Consider the following 21,782-nt stretch of genomic DNA (forward strand, 5'->3'; position numbering starts at 1 on the left):
CAAATATTAAGCCAACTCTAAATTAATGTTATTATATTTAACTAAAACTGAAACCGTAAAAACATTTTATGATTAAATAATATAAATGAAAATTAAAAAAAAAAAAAAAATTAAACAATGTTAAAACAATCTTTTTTTATTTCAGCCAAAGCAGCTTTTAATTATTATTTAGTTCATCTTCATGCACTTAAAATAACTTTAATAACTAAAAAAAAAAAAAACCCAATCATATGAAAATGTTTTTTTACATTTCAGTTATGTTTATGTATTTTATCACAACCAAGACTTGATATATCACAGTTAAATATTAAATAATAATATTTTTATGCTACAAAATAAATCTTAAAAAATAATACAAAATATTTTAATATTAACAATATTGAAATATCATAACATAAGGTTCCATCTGATGATAACTGAGACCTAATAAATTAGACGAGACAAACCTAATTTGTCAATAGTGAAAATGTCTTTGACTATAATTGGTGTTTCTTTAGTGGGACGTCCCGTCGAGATCATTTGTCAGATGTCATTTAGAGACGTGGCTTATCCAGCATCTTTATCTATTACCGTGAAAGAGTCTTTGTGTTCATGAAGCTTTATCCTTTAATGAGTAATACTTCCTGTTAATTATTTCTGAGCCCCACAGTAACTCCTGATGTCTGAAGAGATTGTGATGAGAGAGGAATGCATGTGTAATAATACAGGAACGATCAAAATGGTGCGGACAAACAGATGAACTTTACAAATTAATGCAAATAAACTTGCTCTCTTTCACTGCATCCGCATAAAGGAACCATCCATTTCATCTAATTTACTACCGCTTACACCAGAAAAACAGCATTCTATAATATACATTCAGTGAAGCAAAATAATTTATCTGTGTGTGTGTGTGTGTGTGTATATATATATATATATATATATATATATATATATATATTTTTTTTTTTTTTTTTTTTTTTGTCAATTGTATATATTTAAAGAATTTTAAGTAAATATTTTTTGCATTAATATTTATATATATTTAAAATATAAATAAATGTAAATTTATTCACAAATTAGTATTATAAATATAATTATTGTTAACTTGTATTATATTGTAAATTAAATAATATAATATTATAAATATTATTAATAGTTATTAAAATGAATATAAAAAATTATGTTATTAGTAGTATTGTTGTTGTTGTTGTTAATATTTATTATATTCTAAATTAAATTATATATATTCTAAATTAAATAATAATATGAATAATTTGATAATATAACGATATATTTTAAATAAAAATAAATTTATAAATTTATTCATAAATTCTTATTCTTAGTATTATAGTTATTGTTGTTATTTTTTATATTCCAAATTATATTATAATATTATAAATATTATATGTATGTGTGTGTGCGCGTGTATATGTATATATAATTATTTATTTACCAAATATGATATATATAATAATTTTGCATCAATGTTTAAATATATTTAAAATATAAAAAAATACATTTATTCATAAATTGCTATTTATTAGTAGTATAGTTATTGTTTCTGTTGTTAATTTGTATTATAATATGAATTAAATAATATAATAATAATAATATTTATCATAATGAATATTATAAATATATGTATTCTGTATATTGTGTGCATATATATGTTTAATAAAATATATTGAAAATATAAATAAATTAATAATTATTATTAGTAGTATTATTATTGGTGCTGTTAATTTTTATTAGCCTATATTATAAATTAAATAATATTGATAGATATTTCTGGATCCAAATCCTAAACCTAATTGATTCTGTGAAATTAATATTTTAATATTTTAATAGTTGATATAAATTAACATTTTCTGCAAGAACACATGAACACAATCCATCCTGGTTGATTTTTAGCATGCATTTCACAAGAATATTGCATATACTGAGGCACATATTCTGCAGCCCTAATATTTCCCTACTAAGCAGTAATTAGGAGTTTATTGGGGCAAAAGTTGTAGTTAATAGTTAATTAGCAGTGAGAATTGGAAGTGTTCTCTAATGAGGCTGGTTTTAAGTTATAAGAAGCAGGACCTGCAGAAGGTTTTCCTTAGGTGTGGCCAGCAGATTGACGGCGGAGGAGAGCTTGAGAAGGTAAGTGTGAGCCAGATCGCCGAGTCCAACTCCGTGAGCCCAGTCCATCAGCAGATCCAGATTAGCCCTGATCTGGACTCCACGGGACCAGCAGTAAAACGCTCCTCCGGACCCTTCACACAAGAGCAGACCGCATGAGCAGACGTCATGAAACACTGACGAACATCAGCCGGATCTCACTCACCTCTCTCCATCAGCAGGTTGAAGAGCAGAGCGTTGATGAAGAAGAATAGATAGGAGAAGAGCTGCGCGCTGATGTCCGGATGAACTTCGAACGCTCTGAGCAGACGCAGACTCTTACCGCAGACGTCCAGCACCCGTCTGACCTGCGACGACACCTGCAGATGACCGCTTTCTGAGAACGCATGACTGTCCAGAACGCCGGGGAGAAGCGGGTACAGCATCTGAAAAAACACACACACAACCGCACTCACTTTAACACAAGAGAAAACACAGGTCCTGGATGCTGATTGGCAGAAGCGTTCCAGAGTAACCTTCATAGTTTATAATAATAAAGTTTTATAGTTTTCTAAAACCATAAAATTAAATAAAATGAATAAATGTTAACTGAAATTATAAATATTTTAATATTTTGCAAATATATATATATATGAAGAGGATATATTAAATTATAAAAAGAAGAATTAAATAAATATTAAAGAAATTATTGTTACTGTTAGTCTGAATATTATTAATATACTTATTACTTAAATATATAAAGAAATCAAGGAGCCAGGAAAGTAATAAAATAAAACAAAACATTAAAATATATATTTTTATATATATACAGAAGACATATTAAACTATATAATGAAGTATTAAATAAATATTAAATAAAATATATAGAATTAGTCTGAATATATTTTCCCCCACAATAAAAATCAACAAAAAGAGACAAAAAAGAGAAAAAAATCAAGTAGCCAGGAAAGTAATAAATAAATAAATAAAAATTAACAAAATAGAGACGAAAAAATCTAATAAAAAATATTAAAATAAATTATTTTAAACAATATATAAAGAAATCAAGTAGCCAGGAAAATAATTAAATAATAAAATAAAACAAAACATTAAAATAAATATTTCTTTAAATATATAAAGAAGATATATTAAACTATATAAAGAAGTATTAAATAAATATTAAATAAAATATATAGAATTAGTCTGAATATATTTTTCCTCACAATAAAAATCAACAAAAAAAGAGACAAAAAAAGAGAGGAAAAAAATTAAGTAGCCAGGAAAGTAATAAATAAATAAATAAAAATTAACAAAATAGAGATGTCTAGGGGAAAAAATTAAATAAAAAATATTAAAATAAATTATTTTAAACATTATATAAAGAAATCAAGTAGCCAGGAAAATAATAAAATAATAAAATAAAACAAAACATTAAAATTAATATTTTTTTAAATATATAAAGAAGATATATTAAACTATATAATGAAGTATTAAATAAATATTAAATAAAATATATAGAATTAGTCTGAATATATTTTCCCTCACAATAAAAATCAACAAAAAGAGACAAAAAAGAGAAAAAAATCAAGTAGCCAGGAAAGTACTAAATAAATAAATAAAAATTAACAAAATAGAGACGAAAAAATCTAATAAAAAATATTAAAATAAATTATTTTAAACAATATATAAAGAAATCAAGTAGCCAGGAAAATAATAAAATAATAAAATAAAACAAAACATTAAAATAAATATTTCTTTAAATATATAAAGAAGATATATTAAACTATATAAAGAAGTATTAAATAAATATTAAATAAAATATATAGAATTAGTCTGAATATATTTTCCCTCACAATAAAAATCAACAAAAAAAGAGACAAAAAAAGAGAGGAAAAAAATTAAGTAGCCAGGAAAGTAATAAATAAATAAATAAAAATTAACAAAATAGAGATGTCTAGGGGAAAAAATTAAATAAAAAATATTAAAATAAATTATTTTAAACATTATATAAAGAAATCAAGTAGCCAGGAAAATAATAAAATAATAAAATAAAACAAAACATTAAAATTAATATTTTTTTAAATATATAAAGAAGATATATTAAACTATATAAAGAAGTATTAAATAAATATTAAATAAAATATATAGAATTAGTCTGAATATATTTTCCCTCACAATAAAAATCAACAAAAAGAGACAAAAAAGAGAAAAAAAATCAAGTAGCCAGGAAAGTAATAAATAAATAAATAAAAATGAACAAAATAGAGACAAAAAAATTAAATAAAAAATATTAAAATAAATTATTTTAAACAATATATAAAGAAATCAAGTAGCCAGGAAAATAATTAAATAATAAAATAAAACAAAACATTACAATAAATATTTTTTTAAATATATAAAGAAGATATATTAAACTATATAAAGAAGTATTAAATAAATATTAAATAAAATATATAGAATTAGTCTGAATATATTTTCCCCCACAATAAAAATCAACAAAAAGAGACAAAAAAGAGAAAAAAATCAAGTAGCCAGGAAAGTAATAAATAAATAAATAAAAATTAACAAAATAGAGACAAAAAAATTAAATTAAAAATATTAAAATTAATTATTTTAAACAATATATAAAGAAATCAAGTAGCCAGGAAAATAATTAAATAATAAAATAAAACAAAACATTACAATAAATATTTTTTTAAATATATAAAGAAGATATATTAAACTATATAAAGAAGTATTAAATAAATTTTAAATAAAATATATAGAATTAGTCTGAATATATTTTCCCTCACAATAAAAATCAACAAAAAAGAGAGGGAAAAAAAATCAAGTAGCCAGGAAAGTAGTAAATAAATAAATGAAAATTAACAAAATAGAGACAGCTAGGGGAAAAAATAAAATAAAAAATGTTAAAATAAATTGTTTTAAACAATATATAAAGATATCAAGCCAGGATAGTAATAAAATAATAAAATAAATTATTAAAAAAAGATATATAAAGAAGATATATTAAACTACATAAAGAAGTATTAAATAAATATTAAATAAATTATAGTGAATATATTTTCCCCCACATTAATCAACAAAAAACAGACAAAAAAAAGACAAAAAATCAAGTAGCCAGGAAAGTATATATATATATATATATATATATATATATATATATATATATATATATATATATATTGTATAATTGATTTTTAATTGCTATATAATTATTTTAGTGCATCAGGTTAAACTAAGAAATCTCTTTAAGCAGGAACTATATTTTAATACATGATCATTTAGGAAATTTAGGCCATTTTTAAAAGCTCATTCCTTTTCCTTTAAGTCAAGACAGTCCCTATTCGTCTAATCATCAACAAAACAGGACAAACTTCCTCCGACAGACCATGATCTCGGTCTAGTTTGTGATAAGATTACGACACTCACTGACCGACCGAGTGTCCTCTTTTCATCTCGCATCCTTCCTGCAATCCTTCATACTTTAACAGCCTAAAACAGACCTCAATAAAGCTGCTGATTGTCTGGAGAAAGATGAAGCACATGTGCCATTCCCTGACATCTCTGTTGCTAACAGCTCTCAATATTTAAGCAGTGAGCACGCATGTAAACGCATTTCCAGCTGGCGGCAGTGATATAGAGTCGGGGAATGGCTGAAAGAGAGTCTGTGTTTGAAGACGTTCGGCCCACGTCCTCCATCTCAATGTGCCACACATCACAATAACACAAAGCTGGCTTTGTTGGGAGTAATTGTGTGCAGACGGCTGGATCTCGGCGCATGTATGGATTCTCAGGGAGACGCGTCTCTCGCTGACACCAGTTTGGCAGTCGCCGGCCGTTCTGGCAGCTCCGTCTCCACACAGCACTAAATATCCACCCAAAACCATGAAGGAAAATCTGAGACATGCAACCAAACTGCTTCCCCCGCTTTTAATCTGGGAACTCAAACATTCATCTACAAGCCCTTTCAGTGTTCAGAGTGAGATTTCATAGCACATGCTGATAATGAGATTTCACCATAGTCCCGTTATTTACTCTTGCAATGAAAAGTTTAGCTGATTAATTTCCATCTAATTGCTTGACAACCCTACATTTTAAATAAGAGCTAAAAAAATGCACATGAAAGTTGTATGAAAATGTTTATTGTTAAGTTAAGTGTTTTATTTGCATTGCATCTTGCTTTTTTCTTCCATTGGCATCTGTCATCATTGCCATTATTCCCAGCAAAGTTGATTTGGAACAATACAAATAAAAAGACCTAAAATAAAAAAATAAAAATAATAATTTAAAAAAAATAATTTAATTAATGAAAATGGAAAATCTAAAAGTTTCAATTATTAAAATATTTAAAAAAAATTAATTAAAGATTACAAGAAAAAATGTGGAATGTGCAATGCAAATAAGAACAATAATATTTTATTTTTTATTCTTTTGTCATCTGTAACTTGGCATTATTCCCAGCAGAGTTGATTTGGAACAATACAAATAAAAATACTTAAAAAAAAAAAATTAATACAATAATAAAAATTTATTTTGAATTTAATTAATTAAAGTGGAAATATAAACATTCAAGTTATTAAAATATTAAAAAACATTAATTAATTAAAAAACTACAAGGGAAAATATGGAAGGTGCAATGCAAATAGAAACAATAATATTTTATCTTTTTCTTCCATTGTCTGTAACTTGGCATTATTTCTAGTAAAGTTGATTTGGAACAATACAAGTGAAAAGATCTAAAATAAAACAAAAAAATAAAATAAATAAAATAATAAAATGTTTTTAATGATTTTAATTTAATTAATGAAAATGTGAAATATTAAAATTCAAATTATTAAAATATAACAAAATATAACTATAATATATTATTTTATTTTATTTTAGTTTGGTTTCATTTTTTATTTTGTATTATATCTTCTATTTAGTGTTATTTTATGTATATATATATATATATATATTTATATATTTTAAATATTTGTAAAACATTTTTAAAAATTAAAATTTTATATTATGTATTTTCATTAATATTTTTTTTAAGTTTCTTTTATTTTATTGTATTTTATTTTAAGTTTTTATATTTTCCATTTTCATTAAATGAATACAAATTTTGTTTTATTTTATTATTTTATTTTATTTGTTTTTTATTTGTATTGCATGTTCAACTCAGGTTTATTTTATATGTTTAATTAATATGTATTTTTAGATAATTTAATAATTTAAATTTTTATATATTTTTATAAAAAAAATATTTTATAATTTTATTTTTATTGTATCTTTTATTCAGGGTTTATTTTATAATTTCATAAATATTTTTAAGATATTTTAATCATTTTAATTTGTATATTTTCATTAATTAAACTTAAAATAAATGTTATTTATTTATAATATATTCATAATTTAAAGTAATTTATTTTTTTTATTATTTTATTTATTTGTATTGCAACTTCCATATTTTTCCTTGTAATCTTTTCATTAATTTTAAAAAATATTTTAATAATTAGAATTTTTATATTTTCAGTTTTCATTAATTAAATTCAAAATAAATTGTATTATTTAATTTTATGTTTATTTTATTTGAGGTCTTTTTATTTGTATTGCATATTCTATTCAGGGTTATTCTATAGTTTATTATATTAAATAAAAACTAAATAAATGTATTCATTTTTACATTTTATTATAAGTGTTTTTATTTGCATTGCATCTTCCATATTTTTCCTTGTCACTGTCACTTTTTAAATATTTAAATAATTTGAATTTTTGTAATGTTCATTATATATTCGTTATACTGACAGAGAAAAAGATGAAAGCAGTTTTATTGTAGTTAACTAAAACTAAAACAGACACTAAAAACAATAAAACCCTTTTTTGTTACTTAAAATGAAATAAACATTAACTGAAATAAAATAAAATAATCACATGAAATGAAATAAAAAAGAAATAAAATAAAATAAAAAAATAATATGTTTTAATAATATGTTTCTTATTTTATTTTATTTATTTTTCATTAAATTTCATTTGATTCTTTTCTTTTATTTCAGTTAATGTTTATTTTATTTTAAATAACAAAAAAGGGTTTAAATGTTTTCAGTGTCTTATTTTATATTTTTATTTAATTATTTAGTTAATGTTTATTTTATTTTAAGTAACAAAAATGTTTTGAAATGTTTTTTAGTATCTGTTTCAGTTTTAGTTAAGCACAATAACCCTTCTTCCATCTTTTTCTCTGTCAGTGTAATCTATAATTTGCTCACTGGCAGTATTTTCTAAAAAGCTGAAGTGATATTTAAAATATTACATATTGAAAATGCTATTCAAATGAATTTGAACGAAATGCTAAATGTTTTTCTGCAGCTCACATTGACAAAACATAAAGCAAACATGTTGTGTCCATCTCTGGGAATCACCAACAAGCCTGTTTTATTGATTTAAGTCCAGCAGCTGTTTCCTTCTCAGCGAGATCGAATCACACACAAGCGGCTCGAAACCTCCACAGAGAAAACACAGCCTGTTATTGTAGCCGTAAAACATCAGTTTGCTTTCCAACCGGCCGTGTTTGTTTTTGATTCAATTTTCCTTTTGAAAATATTGAGCTCATACTGGAGCGCTGGCACCGCGTGAGCACAGAAACAGACCTCCGCCAAGCTCTTTAAAGGATAAAATGTCATTTACAGAAGAACGGATGACTTGTGCCACCGATACAAACCGCACGACTTAATCATTTCCACTCTCAATAAATGCCAATCAATAAAAACGTCAATAAAAAGGAAATTTCCCACGACTCCAGCTCGCTTTTTTTCATTTGCTTTATTGCATGCTTGAATTGATTATCTTAATAATGAATAAAATTAGTCAAGGATAACTGGTTAGTTAAGGTTAAGTGATTAAATAAATGATCATTTTCTTGTGCGGTTTGGATTTCATTCATATGTGACTGTCTAGATATTCAATCACAAACTTATTAAGCATCAAATATTGAATGTGTTCGCATTTTGATGGATGAAAGCCTCCAGCTTGTTGTTTCGTTTACTGTCTGCCATGAATCGGCTTCACATTCCAATAAACCAATTGACTTTTTCCACAGAAAAGCCTGCGCTGAATCGAATCACACCCATATAAACAGCCTCTCTTTCCACGGCAAACAATCTCCTTTAGAACAAAGCTGAATTATAATTTCCCAAAGGGCGAGACTCTGGACTCCTGAGGATTTTCCCATGCGGAATACAAATCAATCCCAAATCCCGGCTTTGCCAAACGATGTCTGAACACTGAATTAAAGTCTGGGACAAACCAACCTGTTGATATTCAGTACAATTTCAATAATTTGCAAGACTTTAAGGCTACATTTATTTGGTCAAAATACTGTCAAAATTCTTAAATAGTTTTACAATTTAAAATAATCATTTTTTTAAAAAATATATAGTAAAACATAATTTATTTCTGTGAGTCAAAGCTGAATTTTCAGCATCATTACTCCAGTCTTCAGTGTCACATGAACGTTTTTTTTTTTTTTTTTTTTTATTGTATTTTAATTTTATTTTATTTTATTTACACTGTAACAATTTCTTTTCGAGTCACAAGCAAGGTTATTATTGTTAAAAACTACCTGGAAACTTTTATTTTTTTATTTTAAATTTGAACATTTTTTTAATTAAATTTTATTTTTTGTATTTATTTTTTATTATTTTATTTTATTTTTGTATTTATTTTTTATTATTTCATTTTATTTCTTATTTTATATTATTTTATTTATTTTTTATTGAATTGTATTTTAATTTCATTTAGAAACTCTTTTTTATTTTAAAATTTGAACATTTTTTAAATTAAATGTTTTTTTTTGTATTTATTTTTTATTTTTTTTATTTTATTTTATTGTATTTTAATTTCATTTCATTTCACTTTCACTGAAACAATTTTGTCAGTCACAAGCATGCTTATTATTGTTAAAAACTAGCTTTATTTTAAATTTGTGCATTTTTTAAAATTAAATTTTTTTGTTATTATTTTATTTTATCCTATTTTATGTAATTTGTTTTATGACATTTTTTATTTTATTGCATTTTAGTTTAATTTTTTTTTACATTTTATAAATAAGTGTTTGTTATTTTTAACTTGACAATATTTCCTGTAAAACTGATATTGAACAATTTTATTAAAAGATTATATTCATGCATATATTTAGCACAAACATTTTAAACAGGTTTTTTTTTTAAATATTTTGTATTATATTTATTTTTAATTTGTACTGTATCTTCTATTCAGGGTTATTTTTTTAGTTTCTATTAATATATTTAAAATATTTGATCATAATACATATTTTATTTGTTTTTATTTTATTTTGTGTTTTCATTTGTAATGTATCTTCCATCCAAGGTTACTTTATAATTATAGTTTTTATAAATTGTTTAATTAGTTTTTCATTTTCAATTTTCATTTAAATTTTAGTTCAAGTTTAGTATTTTTGTTGTGTTTTGTCTTTTTTTATGTCTGCCTTATTATATTTTTTTAATTCATTTTTATTGCAGTTTAAGTTTTTGGTTATTTTAGTACATCATCAAAATAAACTGAATGAAAATCTTGCCTTGTCAACTAGCTGAAATAAAATATTTTTAAAATATTTTATTTAATTTATTTAATTCTTTTATTTTATTTTAAGTATTTTTTAACAGTTTTAAGTTTTTGTTTTAGTTAAATATAATAAACTGCTTCCGTATTTTTTGTCACTCCCATTTGCTCACAGCTGCAGTGAATATTGAAATAAAAAATAATAATACAAATATTTAAAAATAAAATGTATCCTTTGTTTCTTTAACATATTAATATGTTATTGGAATTTTAATTATAATAATTTATATAATCTATTTCTGTTAGTTGCCAGGGTAACATTTCTCTTTTTCATTTAGTTTAAATAAATTAAAACTGAAATAAAAATAAAAATAAATAAAAAACTTTTACAAACTTTACAAAAACTAAAATGAGAACACAAAATATAAAAATGTAAAAAATATAAATATAAAAAAAATATTTACAAATTTACAAATTTAAAATAAATGTTTCCAGGTAGATTCTAACAATAATAACCTTGCTTGTGACTTGGAAAAAAAATTGTTTCCATTTAATTTTTTTTCTTAATGTTTTTGTGTATTTAGTTGTTTACGGCTATATAATTTTATAATTTCTTTTTTATAATTTTCATTTATATTATATTTTATTACATCAGTTTAACAATTACCTGTTTTTTCTCTCTTTTTTATTATTTTATTTTATTTCTTATTTTATATTATTTTTTAGTTTATTGTATTTCAATTTCATTTCATTTCATTTACACTGTAACAATTTTTTTCAGTCACAGGCATGGTTATCATTGTTAAAAACTACCTTTAAACAACAAAATACAAAAATGTAAAAAACTAAAATGAGAACAGAAAATGTAAAAATTAAAAGCTAATTTTAAAAATCGAATTATTTAAAAAATATATTTAAAAAATGTACAAATTTACAATAAAAAAAATAAAAGTTTCCAGGTAGTTTCTAACAATTATAACCTTGCTTGTGACTTGAAAAAAATTGTTTCATTGCAAATGAAATGAAATTAAAATACAATAAAATAAAATAAAAAAACTATAATAATATCTCAATGATCTGCTAATGTAACAAAAGCAGATACAGTAAGAAAATTCTAGTGAATCTGATCTAAACATCACATACACGTACGATACACTAGATTCATTCATTGATGTCCACAAGCCAAAGAGGTCCATCAAGGTCAGATGCAGCAAAGACATCTGGAAGCGTTTGAGATCAGAGCTCAGTTCATAAAGCCACAGTTTCTCTGCGCTGCTAACCTGTGCTATTCATCATTCAAACAGGCTCATGGGATAAAGCTATGGAATCTGGTTATTTTTCTTAAGCACAATCTATATTTCCATCAAGCTGCCTGTATGTAACATATACGCTTTGTGGTGTAAAAAGAGATTTTGACCCCATTTCACTGCATTGGCATTACAGAGTGAATTCAGTCAAACACTGTGCCATATTTCAGCACATGCATCTATTTTCTACATGCATATTGTAGTAGATCTTATTGTGAACAATTTATATGTGCATATGTTTCTTATGTTTCTTTTTTTGAACTGGATCTTCCAGTAAAACGTCAGTCTTTGTCAGTCTCTGGGGACCAATGCTGAACTTCCTCAATCATACATAGCTCTTAAGCCCCGCCCCTGCAAGCTTATGCTCATCTGCATATTACATGTGTGAGAGCCACGCCCACATCTCAACATCCAATCAGCATCTGATGGATAGAACCATGTCCCACCCTGTATTTTTCTTTTTTGATTATCTGTTACATTTGAATGTGTGTTAAAATACTGAAGAAAAAAATCTGTCGCTACTTTTGCATGTATATTTAATATATTTCCTTATGAATATTTAATTCAAACAGGTAGTTCATCTAAAACAACACTGGACCTCATTGTATGGACAAAAAATGTCTTTTGTACTAAATGAATGTAGTAAAATAACTAAAACTACAATGAAAAATGAATAAAAAGCATTTAGACTGTATAATTGTATAAATAATAATAAAAATTATATAGCCATAAAAAAACTAAATACTTCTAAAAATGACAACAAAAATTCAAAATATTAACAAAAACTACAGTAGTATCACAATAATACTAAAATACCACTGGTCACAAGTACTGCTTATGTATAAACTGATGTATATATGTAAAAATTGTTAAATTGATATATTAAAATAACTGAAACTAAAATAAAAATGAATAAAAATTATAGAGACTAAAAAAAGGTCAAACACACACACACAAAATTACTAAAACTTTAACTAAAATTAAAAAGAAAATCTAAAATATGGGGAAAAACATGTACATTGTTTAATTGTTGTACTAAAATAACTGAAACTGAAATAAAAATAATAATAAAAATTATATTCATTCAAATATTAATAAAAAGGACAATACAACAAAAACACTAAAATTGTAACTAAAATTACAAAATAAAAATAAAATTGAATTCAAAATATTAATAAAAACTATAGTAGTACCACAAAATTTTAAATGGAAAAAACTGATAAATGGAAACAATAAATAAAATAAGACTTATAAAGGCTTATAAAAACTAAATACTAACAAAACTTTAAACACAACAAAAACACATAAAGAAACAGTAAGAATGTCAAAAAAAACTTATAATAATAAAAAACGAAAACACACAACAAACACACTGAAAACTGTAATTAAAATGAATAAGAAAAAAATCTAAATTAATTCAAAATATTAATAAAACCTATAGTTTACTAACCTATAGTTAAACCTATAAATACTAAAATACCACTGGTCACAAGTGTACTGCTTATTTATAAATTGATGTATAAATGTATAAATTTTTAAATTGATATGTTAAATAGTGATTGATATATTGATAAAAATGTATATATTAAACTGAAATAAAAATGTATACAAAAAAATGTATATAAAAAAATAAAGACAAAGACATTAAAACACTTAACTTCAAAGACATCAAAACCTTAACTAAAATTAAGAAGAAAAAAATAATTTAAAATATTAATAAAAACTACAGTAGAGTACCACAATAATACTAAAATATCACTGGTTTATGTATAAATGTATACATTCTTTAAAAAAAAAACAATATAAATAAATGTATACACATTTTCAAAAACTAAAAAAATAGTAAAAATGTCAACAACAAAAAACTAAAATTAAATGTTAAATGTTAAATGTTTACTAAAATTAAAATGAAAAAAGAAAATATGAAAAAAAAATTAAATTGTTTACATTGATGTATGAAAATAACCACAGCTGAAATAAATCTTTCTTCCACAGAAGCTGTGCTTTTGAATAAACGCTGACAGAATGCTCATTTTTGAATGAAACATGTATTTAAGTCTGCAGAAGGCCTGACCTTGGTGAGATAGTAGACACATTGCTGGAAGGTGAACATCAGCACCTCCTCCAGGACCGTCATGGCCTCCTCGCTGGCTGAGCGCACAGAGGACAGACGCAGCTCCAGCACCGCTGAAATAAAACCACAGACAAGGAAAGATACTGAATCTGAACAGATACATTACATTATTATCATCAGAACTGACTGATTCACCAATGCAGTCTTCCTCCTCCTCCTCTTCCTCCTGAGAGACTCCGTGCAGCAGACGAGGAACCTCCTGGTGGATGAAGTGAAGGATCTGGACGGAGTTGGACATCCACAGGGCCAGCGGCTCCAGACCCTGGATCAGCCTGTCGGCGCCTGAAGGCCAGTCTGCCGCGTCTGACTCACTTCTGCTTGCATCAGAAGAGCAAGGAAAATCTGGTTTTAATGTAAGCTGTGTCTGAGATATTGGATTTTAATTCCTCTGGTTATGAATTGATGAGAAATGAGTTCCTGCTCTTACATTTCAGGCTGCAAAGCTGCCAGTTCCTTTGCCTTTTCCTGTATTAAAACATAGAAGATTAAGTACAGTTACAATGCAAAACATGAAGGACTAAAAATGTCTAGTGACCTGCTGTAAAACTAAAAAAAATAGTTTTTACTTACACAGAACACAAGAGGAGAACATTTGAAGTCTGTTTTCTATGCACAGGCATTTAAGTTTCAAAAAGGATGTAAAAGCACTCTAAAAGTCACATACAGTGGTGTGAAAAAGTGTTAGCCCCTTAATGATTTTTAAATTTTTTTTGCATGTTTGTCACACTTTAATGTTTAAGATCATCAGACAAATTTAAATATTTATCGAAGATAACACAAGTAAACATAACATGCCGTTTTTAAATGAAGGTTTTTTATGAAGGAAACAAAAATTCAAACCCACATAGCCCTGTGAAAAAGTGCCCCCCCCCCCTGTTAAAACATAACTGTGGTTTATCACACCGGAGTTCAATTTCTCTAGCCACACTCAGGCCTGATTACTGCCACACCTGTTCGCAATCAAGAAATCACTTAAATAGGATGTGCCTTACAAAGTGAAGTAGACCAAAGGATCCTCAAAAGCTACACATCATGTTGAGATCCAAAGAAATTCTGGAACAAATGAGAAAGAAAGTAATTGAGATCTATCAGTCTGGAAAAGGTTATAAAGCCATTTCTAAAGCTTTGGGACTCCAGCGAACCACAGTGACAGCCATTATCCCCAAATGGCCAAAACATGGAACAGTGGTGAACCTTCCCAGGAGTGGCCGGCCGACCAAAATTACCCCAAGAGCGCAGAGACGACTCATCCAAGAGGTCACAAAAGACCCCACAACAACATCTAAAGAACTGCAGGCCTCTCTTGCCTCAGTTAAGGTCAGTGTTCATGACTCCACCATAAGAAAGAGACTGGGCAAAAATGGCCTGCATGGCAGAGTTCCAAGACGAAAAACTGCTGCTGAGCAAAAAGAACATAAAGGCTCGTCTCAGTTTTGCCAGAACACATCTTGATGATCCTCAAAACTTTTGGGAAAATACTCTGTGGACTGACTAGACAAAAGTTTAACTTTTTGGAAGGAGTGTCCCATTACATCTGGCGTAAAAGTACCACAGCATTTCATACCAACAGTAAAATCTGGTGGTGGTAGTGTGATGGTCTGGGGCTGTTTTGCTGCTTCTGGACCTGGAAGACTTGCTGTGATAAAAGAAACCATGAATTCTGCTGTCCACCAAAAAAACCTGAAGGACAATGTCCAGCCATCTGTTCATGACCTCAAGCTAAAGCGAACTTGGGTTCTGCAGCAGGACAATGATCCAAAACACATCAGCAAATCCACCTCTGAACGGCTGAAGAAAAACAAATTAAAGATTTTGGAGTGTCATAGTCAAAGTCCTGACCTGAATCTTGTTGAGATGCTGTGGCATGACCTTAAAAAGGTGGTTCATGCTCAATAACCCTCCAATGTGGTTGAATTACAACAATTCTGCCAAGATGAGTGGGTCAAAACTCCTGCACAGCGCTGTTACAGACTCATTGCAAGTTATCGCAAACGCTTGATTGCAGTTGTTGCTGCTAAGCGTGGCCCAACCAGTTATTAAGTTTAAAAACACTTTTTCACACAGGGCCATGTGGGTTTGGATTTTGTTTTCCCTTCATAATAAAAAAAAACTTCATTCAAAAACTGCATGTTGTGTTCACTGTTATCTTTGATTAATATTTAAATTGGTTTGATGATCTGAAACATTAAAGTGTGACTAATGCTGATGATACACTGGGCAACTTTGGTAAATGTTGCCGTAAACAGGCAGCCAGGTGTGATACAGAGCCCACAACAGATCTAAATTTTCCAGATAGGAATGTTTTACCCATTCTCAATGAGAAAGTGCCCAAGCAACATTGCTCACAAAAAGTTGCCTGATAAAATTGCTCAAAAAGTTGCCCAGTGTATCATCAGCATTACATGCAAAAAAAAAAAAAAAAAAAAATCAGGAAGGGGGCCAACACTTTTTCACACCACTGTATATATATGCTTATTTTCCGTTTTGCATTTACTTGTACTTTTACTTTCAATACTTAAGTACGTTTAAGAGTTTTTGTACTTAAGTAGAATAAATATCACATAATTTAAGATTTTTACTCAAGTAATATTATAAACGGTGACTTCAACTTTTTCCAAAGTCATTTTCTGGATACTTTTAAATATCTGTACTTTTACTTAAGTATAGCTTTCAGGTACTTTATACACCACTTGTATATTTTGTACAAGGAAAAAGTCATAAAAGTTTATTTTTAACTGGACTGTTACTTTAATATGCGAGACTCCTGCATGTTACAACATTTTGCCAGTCTTTATGAGTCATTCAATCAACTGATTTGTTTAAAACTGATTCAGTCAGGAATGAAACAAGCGGCTGTCTTTATGAGTGAATCATTGAATCATTCACTCAGCTGATTCATTTAACACACTGATTTAGAAAGTTATCACAACTACTGTGATAAAACAAATCATAAAAGTCATTTGTTTTGTTTTAATATCACAGATATTTTATGCTAACCTGTGCTTTAGTATCTAAATTAATTGTTCAAAACAATCACTTCATTTAGTTTATTTTGATAAAACAGTTTACTTTTGTTCAATTAATATACTTCCATTAAAATAGCATCAAGTACAAAAAAATTGTAATGATTTTGAAAGCTTCAACTGAGATCCCATAATAATGTAATGTGGCTTTATAGTAGTAAAAATAAATACGATGTTTTATTATATGACTATCAACAAGGTGAACGACTAAATTAAAAAAAAAATAATTGGACCATTTGAATAATGTTTTATTACTATATTAATTATTCACTGCAAAAAAAATATTTTCTTACTTAGATTGTTTGTCTTGTTTCCAGCCAAAATATTTCAAAATTCTTAAGAAGGATTTTCTAGACAAGTAAAAATTATTTTCTTGTTTTCAGTAAAAACATTTTTATTAAGTGCGTTTTTGCTTGAAACAAGCAAAATAATCTGCCAATGGGGTAAGACAAAAAATCTTGTTTTCTGTTTGTTATAAAATTATTTTTCTTACCCCATTGGCAGATTATTTTGCTTGTTCTAAGCAAAAACTCACTTAATTTTGACTTGTTTTTACTTTTTATTTTTACAACAAATACCATACTTTTACATCTTCTTCAGTTACTAAAGAACTTTTGAATCAGTTAACTTGAGTAAAACTCATTAACAAGACCTTTGTCTTACAAAAAAATGTTCTGTATCCATATAAAACCAAATACATTCAGTTCTTTCTTCTCTCGAACACAAAAGAATATGTTGTAAAGAATGCTTGTAAGCTGACTTCAATAGCATTTTTCCCATACTATTTCAAGTCAATGTCTACCATCAGCTGTTTGGTTACCAGCATTCTTCAAAACATCTTTTTTTGTGTTCAACAGAAGACGAAAAAACTCTAATGATGACAGAATGTTCATTTTTGGGATGAACTATCCCTTTAATCATGTTGTGGTTATATTGTGGTTGCATTTCCTCTCAACATTACCATAAATCCAAACACTGGCCAAAAGACAAGCAATCGTTTGCGCATGAAATGACTCAATAAACTCACCCATACGATGGTCTGCAGCTCGTTGGCCGTCTGTAGCAGCAGTCGCCGAAGGGCCGGCATTGAGAAATGAGCGGAGGACTGCTGGAGACACAAACACAGCAGGAAGGCCGCGGTCAGTTTGTGTGCGGCCGGATCCTGCTCAACCACGCTGAAGATCTCCTTCAGGACCCTGGATTCGTGCTCCACGTCATACGGCAGAAGCAGCTCCGCTCCATCCACGTCTCTGAAGCAGGTTCGCTCTCTCACGCACGTTTTACAGAGAGGAGGCCGTTGGTGAGTGACCTCCGCCGGGGTCGCGACCTTTGGACAGGTGGGGTCTTTATACATGAAGAGGTAATGATCGCCCAACGCGATGAGGTCTCCTGACTGCAGCTCCACCTCGTGCTTGATGACGGCTCCGTTCCTCTTGACCTTCGCTCTGTTGAGGGGTTTCAGTCGGCTCACGGTTCCAGACAGATTGACGTCCAGACGCTGGACGCTGCAGTGATTGGGCAGAAGATCAGGAGCCCAGAGATTCATGCGATCAGCATCACTCTCAGTCTCATTGTGAGTTTGTTCAACGTGGCGTCCGAATACTGTAGAGCTATTGATCAGTGCATAGATGACAAAATCCTGAGGAAGGGATGAAATACATTCAGGAAAATTGTAAAATGAGAATTTTTTTTCTTTAACCCCTTAACTGGCGCTCTTTTTTCCGTTGTCATTTTTCTCTATCAAATGTTTTAGTAACCATCATAATTTATATATCATTTGAAAGCAATTACCCTGTGAAAACCATTTTGAAATCGGACATTGGCTTACAATGGAAATGGTACTTTAAAATCCTTTGGCGGCCTCCTCCCCCTTAATGGTGTCATATTACGGTCTTTTAGAATCACAACTTTTTACAATCTTGACAAAAAACATATCATTGGAAAGGTCTGAGTCTCAGGATTGCATATGTGGTGGTTATTGTGTGATAGAATGAAAAATGCATGAAAAAAATATATAGCATTTGGATGGCACCCGGTGGCTATTTGTGGTATAACGTCTAAACAAACTTTCACAGGAACCTCAATTTTTTTTTTATATCAACTTCAAATTTGGAACATAACTTATTTAGATATGAGGCTTCAATTTAATGTCAAATTTAGGATAAAACCTGTTATGGAAAATATGTATTTTTTTATAAAATATAATAAAAATTGTACAGTGAATTTTATTTACAGTAAATTTAAACTTCTATAATTTGTTGAAACTTTATTTTTTTTTGAAAGAATTCCACTTCTGCAATAATCTGCTGATTGTCTTTTTTTAAAAGAGACCAGCCTTAGATCTGTATTCCAAAGTGTTCATGAATTACAACAATTAAAGTTTGGATAGTGCACTTTCATGCCTATTTTAAAAAATGGGGGATGACAGTTAAGGGATTAAAGTATTTTTGTAGCAGACTCTGATCCACATATCTTTGTGGAATAAATCTTATCCTGGACAACAAAAAAGTAATAGCCAGTAATAGACAAAAATATATCAAATTTTCTTTTATGCTAAAAATCACTAGGATATTAAGGAAAGATCATGTTCCATGAAGATATTCTGTAAATTTCCAAGTGTAAATATATCAAAACTTAATTTTTGTTTAATAATATGCATAGTTAAGAGCTTCATTTGCACAACTTTAAAGTTGATTTTCTCAGTATTTTGATTTTTTTTTTTTTTTTTTGCACCCTCAGATTCCAGATTATCAAATAGTTCTATCTCGGCCAAATATTGTCCTATCCTAACTAACCATACATCAATAGAAAGATTATTTATTCCTGTATAGGTCTCAACTGAATCCTGAAAAATTGTCATTGAGGGTCACAAATAAGTAAACAATCCTTAGTTGTCATTTATTTAAAAAGTGTCAACCCACTAAAACTAAAAACTTACATTTAATTGTTGCCTTAAATGTGTAGATTAAAAAACTGTAAATAAATTAATTATAGTATAATGGTAAAAATAAAAAGTTATAGCCTCTAGTGAAATGTTTAAAGCACTTTTTGGACTATTTGGAATTTAATACTGATAATGAAAATTGAAAATAAAGTAAAAATGACAAATGTTAATCAGAATTAAATTTCAAATGGATAGAGAAAACAATGCTATTAAAAATAATAATAAATATATGTATATAATAACATACAAATAATATGTTATTAAAAATTATGAAAACACTTTTTACACTTTTTATAGTGTACTCTTTAATTGTGGTAAGATTTAAATGATTTTTTATATATTAATATATTTTATATTTTATATATATATACATATATATATATATATATATATATATATATATACATTTTTTAATATTATTACATTACAGAACACTAAAATGCTCTAAATTACTATATTTTTGGTTTAAAATGAATTTATTAATATGTTCAATAAATGTACATTTATTAATAAGTTGAATAAATAATAATTAAGTAATAAACCTTTTTTTTATAATTTCTTATTAATAAATGTTCACCTTTGGATTATTGCTGATGCCTCTTGAAATTATGTGTCTATTTTTAATTGGCAACCTAGTAATAAATAATACATAATAATAATAATAATAATAATAATAATAATAATAAACATATATAATATGTTATAAAAATGTATGAAAACATTTTTTATAGTGTACTCTTTAACTGTGGCAAGATTTAAATTAACTGGTTTTAATTCATTATTTTTTACAATATATTTTGTTATATTATATTTATATTATTATATTATTATATATTTTTTTACATCTTTTAATATTTTTTATTTTTTATTTTTTAACATTTTAAATAATAAAAAAACATAATATAATACTAATAATAGCAATAATAAGTAGCGTAATAAATAATATATTTCATATATATATATATATATATATATATATATATATATATAATACACACACTGGTTTTTGTGATGACAAAAACATAATTTTTCAAAAACATTTTTCATAGAATATTATTATCACCATTTTAAAGTACACTCTAAAAGTGCCGTAAATTATTATTATTATTATTATTATTATTATTATTATTATTATTATTGCTTAAAATTAACCCAAAATAGGTTGGAAATGAACATATTGAATAAATAATAATTAAATAATAAACCTTTTTTTTATTGCTTATTAATAAATGTTTACCTTTTGATTATTGCTGATGCCTCTAGTAATTATGTGTCTGATTTTTTATTTACAACCTATTTTGGGTTCATTTTTAACCAGCCATAGATTTGTTTTTAAACAATAGTTGAGTTAGAGTGTAATAACTATCATTAATTATGATAATAAATAATACATTAAAAATAATAATGAAAACGTGTACCATTTAATGTATTAATAATAAATTGCTTTTACTAAAGTCAAAGATATATATATTTTATATAACATTATTTTAACTTTTTAAATGATTACAGTATCATTGATAATAATAATGTCCACAGAGCAGGGCTCAAACAATGGAGCAGGCTGGCATCTGTTAGTATGGACAGAGAGTATAATAATCATAACACGCATGTGGAGTTCACATGTAGAGTGAGTATATGTTTGCTCATTTACAGTTGTCATCACACACGGTTAATCTGACAGGAAGTGTGTCCGCCCTACGGACGCTCCGCTTTGGACACTC

At 26.9% G+C, this 21,782-nt stretch overlaps 2 protein-coding genes across 4 annotated transcripts in view; both read right to left on the reverse strand.

The window, feature by feature from the left end:
- Nucleotides 1-21,782, reverse strand: part of abcc3 (ATP-binding cassette, sub-family C (CFTR/MRP), member 3) — a 399,896-nt gene that overhangs the window by 112,006 nt on the left and 266,108 nt on the right. The window lies entirely within an intron of this gene.
- LOC141297701 (ras-associating and dilute domain-containing protein-like) overlaps nucleotides 2,050-21,782 on the reverse strand; it is a 38,477-nt gene continuing 18,744 nt past the window's right edge. The window contains exons 5-10 of the mRNA XM_073828149.1: nucleotides 18,145-18,756; nucleotides 14,522-14,559; nucleotides 14,230-14,411; nucleotides 14,035-14,147; nucleotides 2,315-2,534; nucleotides 2,050-2,243 (exon numbers count right to left, since the gene is read on the reverse strand). Of these exons, the coding sequence (XP_073684250.1) occupies nucleotides 2,050-2,243; nucleotides 2,315-2,534; nucleotides 14,035-14,147; nucleotides 14,230-14,411; nucleotides 14,522-14,559; nucleotides 18,145-18,756 (1,359 nt within the window). The remainder of the gene's footprint in view (nucleotides 2,244-2,314; nucleotides 2,535-14,034; nucleotides 14,148-14,229; nucleotides 14,412-14,521; nucleotides 14,560-18,144; nucleotides 18,757-21,782) is intronic.

The sequence above is a fragment of the Garra rufa genome, chromosome 22, assembly GCF_049309525.1.
Source record: "Garra rufa chromosome 22, GarRuf1.0, whole genome shotgun sequence".
Lineage (NCBI taxonomy): Eukaryota > Metazoa > Chordata > Actinopteri > Cypriniformes > Cyprinidae > Garra > Garra rufa.